At 42.2% G+C, this 15,334-nt stretch overlaps 1 protein-coding gene across 2 annotated transcripts in view; it reads left to right on the top strand.

Annotated features, from left to right (window-relative positions):
- Positions 1-15,334, top strand: part of LOC115374115 (mannosyl-oligosaccharide 1,2-alpha-mannosidase IA) — a 183,651-nt gene that overhangs the window by 152,893 nt on the left and 15,424 nt on the right. Inside the window, exons 5-7 of one of the 2 annotated variants that reach the window (XM_030072870.1) lie at positions 8,562-8,656; positions 14,138-14,261; positions 14,480-14,573. In XM_030072870.1, the coding sequence (XP_029928730.1) occupies positions 8,562-8,656; positions 14,138-14,261; positions 14,480-14,573 (313 nt within the window). Of the gene's footprint in view, positions 1-8,561; positions 8,657-14,134; positions 14,262-14,479; positions 14,574-15,334 lie in introns of both variants that reach the window. The other variant, XM_030072869.1, reaches the window with a different exon arrangement.

The raw sequence follows: 15,334 nt of genomic DNA, 5'->3' as shown, positions 1-15,334 counted from the left end.
CCATCGCCCACAGAGTCTTGCAGTGTCACAGTCATTCCCATGTAACTGACAGTCTCAGACAAATTTCCTGGAGTTTCTAGAAGTATCGTCTAGTGGTGCCCACGCAGGTAGACACCTGGTGCTGTAGGTCTTGGCTGAGTGGGCCAAGAGGCGCCTCCTGTCCTCCTACACCAAGCCTGGGAGACTCTGTCATATCCCTAATGAGAAGTGGACCTGACATCTTCTCCAGCCACTGCTGCTTTGTGCCCCCACTCGTTCCTGTTCTTGTCTGCTAGTAACGATGGCATAGAGGGTTGGACACCAGGCACATTGGAGTTTGAATTATTGATGGGTCACTGAGTCTGTCGGCTGTGTCTGCGGGCACAGGGCCCACCACATATGACGTCCATCATTGCGTAAAAAGGCGAAGAGTGTTGCTAAGTGACAGGAAGGGTCTTTTACTTTTCCTAGGTGACAGGCTGGTGCAGCATTAGGTTATGTGGTCAAGTGGGCCAGCATCATGACCTCTCAAGGTGTGAAGACCGTGGCACACAGGTGGTAAAATGTGATTTGCTTTGACACTCACAGTGGAGCTCCACAGTTGTCAAGAGGTTTCTAGGTAAAGAGTTTTCATGTTCTTCCTGCAGGTGTAAAATGACGTTTTCTTTCCCTTTCTGTTTTCCCCTTTTCCATCTCACACATGCATGGTATTGTCTTAACAAACGTGTAGAAGAATCAGCAGTCGTAGAGGAGCCCTTTCTGATCTCCCAGTCAAATACTGAAGCGTACAGTGCCACACGGTGGCTGAGCAAAACCCTGTCCTGTGAAAAGGCTATACAGACGCTGAGAAAAATGACAGTAATGGCTGATCATATTTACAGGCGTCAATCAACTGAATCTTCACAAACCATCCATAATCCCCTGTAACAGGAAGTATTTTTTTCTTTTGTTGGCATTCACACACACACACACACACACAGGACCAATACTATATAATGGTTTGCTTCCCTCCCGGTAGTAATTAGGCTTTAGGGAACATTAAGAGTGGAGGCACCAGGCGTAGAGGCTGTGTATGCACAGTAATTGTATCATGGAATCGGGTGAAATAACAACAACCATGAAAGCTGTATTATACCAGCAGTCAGCAAACTGTGAAATAATTTGTATTACGGCTGTTTTGTGGGTCAGAGGGAGGGGTGGAAAGTGGGTGGGTGGGTCATGTATTTGAGTGAACAACTGATGAACGTTGCTTACCATGATATGCTGACTCATTTAGAGAGACTCCTTTTTTGGGGGGGGGTGAGTGGGGGCACTTAATTGAATGCACGCCACTTTGTTCTCCGGTATGGGCTTTGGTGGGCGCTTCCGTTTTACCAGTGCGTTTGTTGTCTGAGAAGTCCTCATGTCTAATTAATTTGATCCCTTTTTGCATGCTCTGCCCCGCTCACTCTCGGGCGACGCTGCGCTGCATAAATTATGCGCTTCGCTTTTTCTTTTCCGACGTCATGGTGAGCAGGCAGCGTGGGACTCCGCGCCGCAAGTTAGCAGACACCGCTCGGTTCCGTCTCTCCTCGCCAGCTGATGCTGAAACGTTTGGTATTTCATGCACAAAGTCAAAGCTCGCTGGCACTGTGGCTTGAATAGAATCGAACAGAATAGAATTGAATAGATTGGGGTAATAGCTCATTTTTGTTTTGAGTTTATTACAAACTAAAGCACTCTGCAAACAGCATTAGTATTACCAGACGAGGCTGGATATTTGTTTTTGCCCATGCACATTGCTTATTTTAGTCAGTCGTCTAAATGGTGAAATAGTGGACTGTGGATCCAACAGGACTGGCAGAACTTCAAGCGGCTCCATATCTTTTATAATGCTAGACGCAGCTGCATCTCTTCTTTGTTCCATTGTCATCTCTATTTCTCTACTGTTACTCTGCTTATTTAATGCATCTCTTTTACTGCTCACTTTATATTCTATTTCTGTGCTTATATTCAATTTGTCTTTTCCCCTGCTGAATCCTATTACTTTGCTTCCTCAACAATCTAATTCCAAGACGAGGATCATTAATCATCTGATCTGATGTAAAGAGTGATGCGGCTCTTCCCTGCCACCACTTACACAGCCCTTATAACGCAGATGCCGGGTGTGCTAGACGGTAATTACATGAAACACCAGATGTCAATCCAAACAGGATTAGCTTTACACCAGGACGTCAGAGTGAACTCATTTCATTCTGAAATTTTTACGGCGGGAGTTAGAGAAAATCACTAATATGTTTTCTCCGGATGGGATAAACCTCCCAGTGTAAAAATTAGCAATCTCCAGACTTCCCCTGGTAATTCTAACACCGTCTGGAGAGGGCCTGAGATAAATGCTTTCTTCAGGCTTCTCCTCTACCCAGCCCATGTTAACCTTGAATGTTTTGTACTGATTTCATGCAGCACTAATGCCGTTTGATGGAGCCAACCTCTATAGCTGAATACTCAAGTCTGGGGGAAAACCTTGCTCAAAGGCAGCGATGTTCTACCTCCTTAGATTCAAATTTTAACCAGGCTTGAGTAGCAGTTCCTCAACCTGCTCCGCTTCACAGTCGCTTAGCGCCAGTAGCTTGTGAAATGAATGAAATCAATGTGCAAGCAAAGGTCTTCTTTGGTCAGCATTCTAAGAGTAGAAATACTGGGGAAGGGAGTTGTGGCGGAGAATCGTGATACGCTTTCTAGTTAGTGTGACCATACAGGTAGCCATTTCTCCTTGAATAATCCCATGTTTACCGGGTCCTCTGCCTGGACCAAGAAGATACACGGTAAAGAATAAGATCTTAATAATGATGTGAGCCTCTGGGAGGGAAGCTAAACAAACCAGCAGCAGTGGCTGGCATATAAAGAATCGACTGTTTGTTTCAGTCAACTCGTACTGAGCAAATGAGCTTCTTATCAGGGCCACAGCAGAATTAAAGCTCAGATATCTCTCAGCCAGCAGCATCCCACTCTTTGAACCATGCTGTAACTTGTGTGTGTGTGTGTGTGTGTGTGTTTGTGTGCGTGAGTGCACATATGTGTGTGACACATATTTTTTGACTCACACCACAGAAATAGTCCTTTGTGTTAGCCGTCATGCACAAACAAACCATAAACAAAACACAGAGACGCACGCACATACACAACAAACTGCCTCCACCCCCTCCCACACACACACACACACACATACACACACAAACACACACGCACACACACTTACACTTAAGGTGCAAATGAGCTGAAATTTAATATTTGGTGTAATGCAATTTTAAAATGTCTTTGCTTAGTTGAGCATCATTACCACTCATCCATCATACTTTGAGCCATCATGAAGTCTCTCTATTTGTGATCTAAATTTATCTGTATTTCAGCAGCGTGGTGTAAAAGTCCAGTTTGCACACTGACATGACCTTTTGCTTGCCAGCAGGGTGATGGCATGTTAGATGGTGCTGAATATCGCAGAGACACACAAAGCTGCGACAGGCACATAGCAACATCTTCTCTGACCTTGGACAGAAAACACTCTGGATCATACAGATAGCAGAGGAGGAAGATGGAGACTGACAAAATTAATGTGGGCTTTTATGCTGGTGGGAGATGGCGACAGTGGCAAGAAAGGACAGTTTGTTTATCCCCTTTCACAAGTTCACAAATTGGAATTATTCATCTGTGGACCAGAAAAGGGTTTATTTATTTATTTATTTATTTATTTATTTATTCATTTATTCATTCAACTTTTGATGAGTGACATCCAAATGTTCTCAAAATGTCACCCACTGAGTTTTTGGATTTGGTTGTTATTTTTAGCGCCCAGGAACCTGAAGTGACTTGAAGTAAACATTTAATTCAGAGGAAAGTGGCTGCATTGAAATAACTCCCTCTGTGCCGGGCTCGTATCAAGACAGCAATATGCGTGCACTTTGCATATTTTGCACGGTCTCAGAAATAGAGGGCAGAATCAACGAAATCGTCCTCTAAAACCGAGATGGATTTGCCATCAAACGTTGTCGAGCACATATCAACTTTTTCCGCTTGCCTCGTCTCCTGCGTTTCACCGACATGAAAAAGAGGAAGTGGCAAGACGGCAGGTGTGGAGACACAGAGGTTTGTTCTTGTGTCAGAGGCCTACAGGTTTGCTCAGAATGAGTGACATTGCCAGAGAGGGATTTGTGCAGCGGAGGAAGCTTTCTCGCCGGTTGCGGATGTGTTTTAGCAGCCAGCCACATCGTTACCGTCATTTTATTGCCACATTACATAACCATCATACCTGTCACCTGTCTCATCAGACTTGTTAATGTGTCCCCGGTGCAATAAGGAAAGAGGAAAAACAGGAGGAACAAGAGTCAGCCTCCCTCGGTAGATTATCAAGTTAAGAATTCTGAAAGAGACTTAAATCGGTATGGTCAAGTCTGTGCTATGATTAGTCTTTGTATTGAATGCAATAGCATCCTCTCCTGAGACAAGTGAGAAATATGGATTAGAGTATCTGCAGAGGTGTGACTGTGTACTAGAGCCCAGCCGATTTATCTCATCATCACAGATATATCAGCTTTGGTGTATACCTTGGTCAATATGCAAAAAAAAAAAAAAAGATGAAAAAAAGATATATTTCAGTGAGAGGGGCATAAATAAATTAAAAACAGTGTTATCATTAAATAGTTTTCTCTATCAAACACCATTGTTTACAATGCTTTGGGTAGCATATCATAACTATGCAGATGGTGGTGCAGCTTGTGATAAGAAGTTTATTTTTCAACTGTAAAATATCAGCCCTCCAGTGCTTTACTTTATTGCAACTATTTGATTGCCAAAGCTGATGATTTGCAGCTACAAATGATTGTTTTTATGTATTAAAAAAATAGAGAGAAAAAAATGTTTTTCAAAGTATTCTGTGCTCAAATATTGGTATCAGTACTGACATCAAAAATCCAGTATTAGTCATACTCTACTGTGTACCATCATCTTTGCTTCACAGGGCAGTGGCTGTTATTATTGACATCCCACTTTCACATGAACTTTAAAACATAAACTCTACAGGTCACTTTGAACACTGCATTTTCCTCAGCAGTGAATTGTAAACAATAGCCACTGGAAGCAAATCATGTGTTAGCAGAAATATCTTAAAACAATATTGAGTATTGAGAGTAGGGATTGCAGAGGCTTAAAGAAAAGGTCACAAAAATGTGGTATTGTGGTAGTCTTTTTTTTTTTTTTTTTTTTTTTAACGCAGTACGCTGACCTATTATGCCTTCACAGTTCGATGCTCCCCGCTTCGTGTCTGTTGTTCCCTGAAGGAATATTGAGAGGCTTTACTGGTAAACAGAAGTGGCAGGCCACGTAAAGTTTTACCAAGCATCTCTCTCCACTGGGCTCTGACAGTGTTTTCTCTGTGAGAGATGACTGCATGCCCGATATGTGTCTTCAGCAGTTAAAGACTGATAGAAAAGCCATTTGGGTCCAGCCTGCTGTCCGTCGTCCTACAGGGAATTCCAATTGAAAGCGAAGAAAGCGAGCTGTCTCCTGTCACAGCTGATCAATGCAGCCCCTTTGTGAGATCCCCCCGCCCCCCACATCCTGCCATCGCGTTCTGATGGGCGGGATGAGGCAGAAAGTGGCAAACGTACACTCTGTCGGAATATGCTGGTAGCCGTGCGGCCCATACACACACAACCTATTTCCATTAGCACTTCGCTAATGAAGCCCACGTGCCAGAGGAGGCTTGCACTGTGGCACCGGGGCCCCGTGTGTCAGTGAAGATGGATTTATGAACAAGGCCTGCAATTTAGATAGTGTGCTGCTGTACAGTAAATCATAGAACAGATGCCAGCCAAGGGCTCTTTGCTGTAATTAATCACATAATTTATACGCAACTAAAGAAGAATAAATAACTGCAAAATAATCACTTTACCTTCCTCAATCGCTTTTGTTACGCACACAGGCTGCTAAATGTTATTCGAATTTGTATATTTATATATGCATTTGTATATTTATATATATATATATAAGTATGCAGACGTGTGTGTGTATGTGCATGTGTGTTTGTGTGTTCGCATGCTTGCAACTTTTTAACTTTTGCCACAGAGATATGCACGTGTGAAAATGATAACACACAGACACTGTACACACACGTACACACAGACAGAGTTGGAGAGAGAGAGAGTGTGTATGTGCATGGGCATTGCTTTTGAGCCATGTGTGTCTATTCTGAGCGTGTGTGTGTGTGTGTGTGTGTGTGTGTGCCTGTGAGCTTCTGGTTTGCTGGAGCAGTGGTGGTGGTAGAAAAGGAGCGATGAGGGGAGATGAGACCAGGCGGAGGGTCATTAGTGATCTCTTTGATAAGAGAGAGTGCCAGGGGACTAGACAAAGATGCACACACACTCATAGACACACACATACACACACACTAGGCTGTTTCATTTAGGCCACAGCTCTAACTATGTACTGGCAGAATTAATGAGTGGCTGTGTGTAACACCAGCCTGGTCATAACCCAGTATGCTGAGACACAGGCTTGTTGGGCTTTCGGGTAGCTATAGATAATACTAGCAATAATCTTTGTTTATGCAGCAGCTTATTTAAAAGCATGTTTTCAGATTGCTTTCCAAAACAGATGTTTACGTAACTCCAGAGAAAAGAAAAATTCCAGTTCTTTTCTTCCTGAATATTATATTTGACATATGAAATGAGTTGTGATACATCTCGAAAAAGAAAAAAAAAACTTAATTATTTGTAACTAATGCATTTGCACATCTGTATCTAACTTTTTACCCAACTCCGATTAATTTATAAATAGTTCTGTATTTATAACCATATTTTGAACTACTTAATAAATCTAGGAATGATAGTCTATCAAATATTTATGAATATGTTATGAATCATTTGTTAAGGAGCGTTATTATAGTGTTTTTAGGATACACAGTTTGAACTTTTTCCAATGTGCTGTGCGTTTTGTAGGCCAGAGATTCTGCATGGCAACCAACATCCTCTGACAACACTTGTAAGCCTTTGAGGAATACCTGATTTCGGATGCGGCAAGAAATGCCTTTTACTTTGATGAAAAACTGCAGGCACTCGCGATTCATAAATTGCTCCAGTCAATTCAAATTCTCTTTTCTCCCATGATTAATTATGCATCCCTTCTTCTTGACAATGGCAACGTCTGTGATGTAGTGCTTTTGCGAGGTTGTAAACATCCGTGAGGTTTGAGCACTGATAACATGCATGGGTGTATCATTGTGGACGCTCATGGGTGGGTTTTGACTGGTGGTTTTTTTGCTTGAGGTTTTGCATCTCCTGACTGTAAAACTGGCTCCGAAAGCAGTGTGTGGGGTTAGGAGTAGTTTTCATTTATGCATTAGAGTGTGTGAGATACAGGCAGTAGTGAATATACATGTCTTTTGTTCATGTGCTAAAGCGGTAGTTTAACAAAAGTAATACAAATGTCTTAAAGAAATAGTTTTCCTAAGCTTCTGGAGATTTAAAAACCCCTCTAACTTGCTGAAGCAGTGGGACAGTGCTGCAAATATTTTGTGACAAATAACAGAGTGAGGCTGAGGGCTACAGTCGGTGGTTCAGTGTGCTAAACAGAAGCAGGCTATTGTTTTTCACTTAGGCCAGAGGTAAAGACAAGCCTTGCAGTCATAACAGGAAAGGTGATAACAGGTCTAATGGTGGAGACTGGTGGCAGCCATTTATCCGACTTGTGTTTGTTTTACCCATATTCCCTTCATCTTTCGTATTCTTTCTGCTGAGTCACTGCCCTCCATCAGCGCCACACGGGCACTCTCCCTCCCCTTCCGTCTTTGCTTTGTCTTTGTCTGGACCCTCTTTCCCCTCAGTATACTCAGTGTCTGTCTCCTCTCAATCATTTCCCCTCCTCCCTCTTGTCTCCAAGGCTTTCCGTCTCTTATATGAATCTCCACTCTCTGCACTCTCTTTCCTTCTCGCCTCTGCTATCTCTGCCCTTTCTCCTTCGTCTTTTCAGACGCCTCTTTGCCTTTGTCAGGATTCCAATGTCTTACTCTGCTCGCTTTATTTCTTTTTTCCCTCCCCATTTTTTGTCCAGCGCTCTTCCCACTAGCTAATACAGATCTGACGACTGATAATCCGGCTCGTAGTTGATGCATTGCCCCTCCCTCAGTCGCAACCTCAGAGAGTCCGAGCAGCGAAGACGGGGAGAAAGTCTGGTTTTAAATGAACTGCTGTAGATTACATCAGCGAGATTGGTTTTAATCCTGCCAGAGCTCCATTGTACCCTGCCTTGTTAAGTTTCACATAATTAACTTTAGAGGGAAAACTGGGGGAATAGGTGTGCTGGGCTTTGCACTTTGATTTCTCAAGCTGTTGGCTGTCAAGGTGATTTTTTTTTTTAGCACAGGTGGGCCGTGGGACAGCTTACGGAGTAACTGTATTTGTATGAGTGACTGCTTTTTTATGTTCATACACTTAAAAAGCATGTTTATGAGAGAAAGACACCCTGTATGCATACCATATATATGCTGCATGTATATTTATTCACAGGGATGTATTTACAGGGGAGTCCCCCTCTCTTTTCTTGCTTCCTAGTTGTTCAAGAAGAAAGCAATGGAGCTGGGAGAGAAGCTGCTGCCGGCCTTCAACACGCCGACAGGCATCCCCCGAGGAGTCATCAACCTGGGGAGGTGAGCCTCAGCACCAACCTGCACCTCCAAGAGCCCTCCAACAATTCCTGATAAAATACATTATCACTTTATCAGGTTGGCCAGTATAAATCAGCGGCTATGCCAGCATTCGCAATATGTTCATCTTGGCAGCTCCCTCCTGAGCACCCCAAAGCCAGAGGATGATTTAGAAAACCTGATAAGGGTGATTTGTTTAGGGTCTCATCCACATGTTTGAGCTGAGGTGTCAGTAAATTTGAAATATGCTAATAATCCGCCATGCTCCAAGCTGAAGTTGCAGTTAGTGGATATGCGTAGACCTCTCCCGAGTCCGCATTTATATTCATCCATCACCCTACAGTGCACACAGCAACAAAAAACTTATCTTAAAACCAGCACTACTAAATTTCAGCATTCAGTTCCAGTGTGTCAGGACAGTTTGACCTGTGTAAGTGAACATTCGCTGCCTGCCACAGAGGCCAAAAAGAAGAGAAAAGAGTTCCACCAGATCTATAATTTGGGGGAAAAAAAAAATGTTTCGCTCCATACCCAGGAAGAAGTCACTGTGACAGCACCCAGGATTTTTAACTGCGGATGAAAGTACATTTTGTTTTTGGGGCACCCCATTAGCTCGCTTGATAGAGCACGTACCACTTGTCCCGACCGCAGCATCCTGGGTTCGAATTCAAACCCAGGCCCTTTGCTACATGTCATCCTCTCTCTCTCCCCTGCATTTCCTGTCTCTCTCTACTATCACTATCAAATAAAGCGGAAATAACAAAAGAAAAAAAAAATGATAGTAAGGTACATTTTGTGGCCCAGAATATCAAAATATAAAATTCTTTCAGGTGTAAACATTCAAATAAAAGAGTTCATCTGTTTATTGGTGATGGAGCAGCTGCAGACTGTGCACTGTAATAATATCTGGCATCGAGAGGACAGTTACTCAGGTTCACAGACGTGCGCGGGGCTGTCCTAGTCTGTATGAATAAGTCTTTAAGTGAGTCATATTAACTTTCAATCTGTTCCCAAACATCGCTTAGACAGTCTGGAATCTTTATTGACTCGGTGCAGTTAACGCCAGGGTCAAGCCACATGACTTGGAGCCTGATTTTAAGTGCAATTTGGCCATTGCAAGTCGATTTCAAGCTCTAGGCGTATTCAGTAGATTTAGTCACAGATAGTCTCTTAGTGTGAGAGAGGCTAATGACTCAGACGTTTGTCTCCTGATCCAACAATCTGACAGCGAGACTGGCAATAACCGAGTAGAGCTCACCGGGAAAAAAAAAAAAATGCCTGTCAACATGATGAATTGTCATAATAACAGTTCTGTGTAGGCTACTGTGACAGTCAAATTATCACCATTAGCCTACATCCCACTAGCCCGGTGTGCCCTCTGTTGTGCCTTGCCAACACGGATACAAAAACACCAGGATACAAAGACGACATCATAAGTCAGCGTGCACTGACAGGTTTAGTCCGAAGCGATCACCTGTGGTCAGAGAGTCCTGTGATCAGACCTTTATTCTATATCCGCAGTGCAATCTCTGATTAGACAGATACAGGCATAGATATCTCATATGTTTTTCACTATCTCTTGATAAGGCAATTGTTTTTTTAAATCTGCATTAGAAATTTCAAATTTGGATCCGGTCATTTTAAGGAATACCAAAAAAAAAAAAAAAAAAACTTTTTCTAATAGCATTTTCAGATCTGTATGCCCAGTTGTTTGGTTCCTATGGGTAGCATCTCATGTTAGCATAGCATAAAGACTTGAAGTCTATGGGAGTCATTAGCCCTGTCCCATCAAAGTGAAAAAAACATGACAGCAGCTCCGAAGCTGTCTTATTTGAACAATTTATCATGCGTATTTGAATGGGATCTACCTGTACATTCAGTGTATCTCTGCGTTGGTTTATTTTTTCACTTTGACACTTTGTCATTATTCTAACCTTACACAAAATGCTACCCATAGGAGCCGAACGGCTGGATGTACAGATGTTAAAATGGCATTGAACGTCTTGTCTCAGTCTGAGTAAGTCAGAAAAAGATTATTTTACCCAAAACACTGGAGTATTCCTTTAAGAGAATGTCCTCCTTCTACTAACTACTTACAAAACAAAATCTAAAATCGTCAAGTGGACCATCCGGTTAAAAAAGACCTGCTCATTGTGACTCATTCAGTCAAGTCTTGTGGCCAGTATAAACAATATTCATCCTCCTCACTCTTCATCCTCCTCTCATCTCTCTATCTTATCTTCTGAGAAGATACTCTCTGGCACCTCCGCCATCCACCTGCTACCAATTAACCCACCAGCCTAGCTGGACAGATGCTGGCAAATTTAATTACCCTATTCTACAGTTAATTCTTGCAAGATCACTAACATAGGCCTGCAGTACAGATGGGTAGGGAGGAACCAGGCTCCCTGTAGTATGGTAATGTGGGGCCTATGCAATGATATAAGCATACAAACATATAAACAGGCACACATACACACGCACACACAAATGCACACCTGAGAGAATATAACAAACAAAAAAAATATAACCTGACAAGGCATACAGTACACACGAGGGGAGAGGATCTGATATGAAAGAGTGTGCATGTTAGCTGATAACATGATGCTTCTGTAAGTGAAAGATGCGTTAAAACACTAGAGGTATTATGAAGGTAAAGCAAACTGACAGCTAGCACAGTTTTAATGCACTTTGTTTTGTGCTCAGTCAACACTAAAGACTGGGATAATTTCTGCTGTTTCCTCAAAACGCACAACACGCCAATTTCCTCCAACGCATTATGCATGACAAGTGATATTGATGTTTGCTGTTTCTGTTTTTGGTGGCGTATTCATCATTTTCCACACATTATTAAATCAGATCTGATGGTTGTGTGTGTGTGTGTTTGTGTGTGTGCGTAAGTTGAGGGAGTAGGGGGTGAAAAGATTAATGGATGTTTCCTAGTGTTGCTGCTTACCAGACAGTAGTATTACTGATGCCATAAACACACACACACACACGCACACACACTCCAGCCCTTGTCCCACACCTCCGCTCTGACTCTTGGATTGAGATTCGTGCCAAAGAAGAAATCAGATTTGACTCCAGCCTGAGTCACTAATGATGTAGCCCTGAAACTTTTAATGGATGCTTTCATCAGACTTGCAAAGCCTTTGATTCTCCTCCTCCCTCGTACCCCAAAACACCTCCCACCTGACTCTCGCTCTCCCTTTTAGCCCCTGCCTTGCAATTTAAGTTCAATTCATCACTTTCCTTGGCACCGCACGTTCCGCCTAAACAAATCATAGGCTAGCCTCAGTGCATTAGCCCTGGAACCATACATTTACCGTGAATTTAGATTTGCAGGGAGTGCCATTACCCATACTGAATGCAAGGAGTAAAACTTAAAGGGGGAAATGTATTGCTGACCTGAATTGACTCCAGACATCTCACAATAGCTGAATGTTCAAATAGATCAATAAGCTTTGGACAGGTATACTTAATGCCTCTTACAGATCTCTGGAGATGTAGATGGCTATTGATTGCCATTTGAAAGGGAAGCAAGGCTCTCACTCAAGCCTGCCAGTTGTTACGATGCATTAAGTAGCGTCTGGGTCCGAAAGGCCAAGACGTCCACCAGGCGCACCGTCTCAGAGATACTTTCTTTGACTTTGCCAGCTGCACCGTGCGCTGTTGGGAGTGTGATGAACAATGTAATATCTGTGAGAATTGCTTCTATAAGAGGCTGTGGATCAAGTGAAAGAACCACAGCGCAGAGAGGCTGGGGTGTACGAGTAATTTTGCTGGTGATACTGGAGCGCCTTATGAAGCTGGAATTGCCTGCACAACTTTTTACCTCGCCTTACACTGCAACAGAACGTACAGAACATAGAACTCTGTGCCGAACTTAAATGAACAATCCACTTTGAAATATCTGGCCAGAGGTATCATTTTTCTCTTATTTTGCTTTATCACAAGATATATTACAGCACTTGGGCCATCATATTGCACACAGTATGATAAAGAATTAATTTCTTTGCATATCCTTCGGAGACATGTTCAAAGTAAATTCATGTGTCTTGTGCTGACTTTCATAATGTTACATCATTTGATTGCGAGCTAGAAAACACCAATCAACTAGCATTACTTGATAATGAACAGACAAAAACTAAATAACATCATTTCGGATTTTTTTTTCTGTCGACCCTGGTAATCAGCGTGAACTTTGAGAACTGCAAAGCCCGAATGGCTGTAATCAAATTTTTGTTCAGCTTGCTTGCCAGCCAGAGCTATTGTCCATGAAACTAAATCACATCAGCACAGAAACAAAGAAATATAATTGGCTGTTAATAGTTGATTACTGCAGAAAAGTGAAGTCATAGCAGTGATTGTTACTTGTCCAACATTTATCCATCATCGCACCACCCTACCAAACATCCCCAGTGGCCGAAATCATTGAAATCAGGCAGCCCGAGGGGCTTTTGTTCTCTCAGTATGGGCTGCGAGACAAAAGCCTCTTACAACAACTATTGCAGCATGTCTCTTTCATGCATGAGCCAACCACATATAATGAGCAATTTAAACCGCATGATAGTCCGGTTAGCTGTTTTTTGCTGATAATTTAAATGACTTCTTCATAAAAGTTGTCATCTTTGTAACCCCTACTACTGTGATTATGCATAAGCCCACAGACACACACACACACACACACACCAAGTGATTTTTGTCACTACTGAAATATTTATAATACGAGGAGACTTCTTGCCTTGCAGGAGGCCGCTGTCTGATAGGCCTGACTAAAAGTGCCCTGCTCTTGTGGGAGAGAGGCTGTCAGTGGAGTGATCTTGTCTCATTAATGCATTCATTCTTCATCTGGTTCACATTATGGGAAGAGCAACACTGATTTCATTTCAGAGGAGCATTTTTGGGCTATGACTGAGTTCACAAAGAGACTAAACTAACCTCGACACACTTTCTACTGACCAAAAACAAGTTAAGAGTGAGGAGGCTTGCTGCCTCTTGAGAAAGATGTGTGTTTGTGTGAGAGAGACCTGCAGGACTGTGTGTGTGTGTGTGTGTGTGTGTGTGTGTGTGTGTGTGTGTGTGGTCTCTTCTTCAATGACTCTGCAGAGTATGTTGCCTGTTAGTCAGTGATTTTGTTATTTTTGCCAGCATATATTGAGAAAGTCAAAGCAATATTTTTCAAAATATTACACTGATGATAAAAAAAAAACCTCAGCATCACCATTACAAAAAGCCAATGAGTTTCCCTGGTTGCTGACATCTACAGTTGATTAATGTGATTTTTGCTGTTTTGTTAATTGTGCTGACAGTGAATGTGGTTTAGGGTCACCTACCCAGATATTGGGATGCAGATATTAAACGTGTTTCCCTACATAAACGTGTTTATACTGTACATGTACCTGTGTGCACTGTATGTGTATGTGTTAGTTTGTGTGTTAGTCATGGTACTTACTTGCTTTATTGCGGTGGTCTCTGTTGCAGTGGCACCAGTTGGAGCTGGGGCTGGGCCTCAGCTGGGAGTAGCATCCTGGCCGAGTTTGGGACCCTGCACCTCGAATTTGTCCACCTGAGCGAGCTCTCCAGCAATGCTATCTACAAAGAGAAGGTTCACCATATGAACTACATATCCCATATTGCCTTGCAGAACAGTCCACCTCCATTCTGTGCTGTGGATGTTGCATATATTTAGTGTTTAACAATGTGTGCGATTGATTTGTCATCATCCTTCATTGCGATATAACTTTTCGGCGTCATTTTAAAATTGTGAAACCACTGAAACGCTTTAGCCTGATGGTGGTCTTTTATTTTCTGATGCCTCTGCAGGTGATGAACATCAGGAAACTGCTGTCCAAAATTGAAAAGCCCCATGGTCTGTACCCCAACTTCCTCAGTCCTGTCAGCGGCAACTGGGTACAACGTAAGTGCTGGGTTTGTCACACATAGCAGATGTTTTATGCATCGCAGTTACACTGTCTGCTCGGTTCTGTCAAGATTAGGTGTAAATTGTGGGTATACAAAGACATTTCGATTTGTGTTTGATTTGTAGATGGAAAATCAACATTTAGAACATCATTACTCCAGCGTTTAGGAATATTGCAAATGCGAACAAGCCTTTTACCGCTTTAAAGTAGGTGTACATTAGTTACGAGTAACATTTCGCTGTCACTTATATTGATGCTGTTGTTGGCACTTTATGACTTTGGTTAGAAACAGCTTTCAGCAGGAGAGACAGCTGCCTCGCCTATACCAAACACTTTTCACAGTTATGTTTAAGATAAAAGATCTGAAGACAGGTAAACTACAGTCTATTAATGAACAATTTAGAACTTTTCCACCATTAAATTCTCTCATTTTCATTACATCTTTACAAACACCACTTTATATGTTGTACAGTATTGACAGTTGAATCATGTTGAATGTTGAGTTACTAAGTAAAATGATAAATAGGTATATTTGACATTTGACATTGTCAAATCACTACAGCAGAGGATTTTGATTTCATGTTCACGCAGTTTGTTAGACACCCTTAAGATTTTAGATGCTTACTAATGAAGGTATGAAAATTCAGAAATTTTATGGTGTGGTAGGTAAATGCCATAGTTGTTGCATTTGTTGTGTTTGTTATTTATTTATTTATTTATTGAGTTCTGAGTTTGGAAGACAGTTGCACTGTAGCAC

The sequence above is a fragment of the Myripristis murdjan genome, chromosome 16, assembly GCF_902150065.1.
Source record: "Myripristis murdjan chromosome 16, fMyrMur1.1, whole genome shotgun sequence".
In the NCBI taxonomy this organism is placed as follows: Eukaryota; Metazoa; Chordata; class Actinopteri; order Holocentriformes; family Holocentridae; genus Myripristis; species Myripristis murdjan.
The sequence above is the reverse complement of the archived record's forward strand: the minus strand, read 5'-3'. Positions and strand labels throughout refer to the sequence as shown.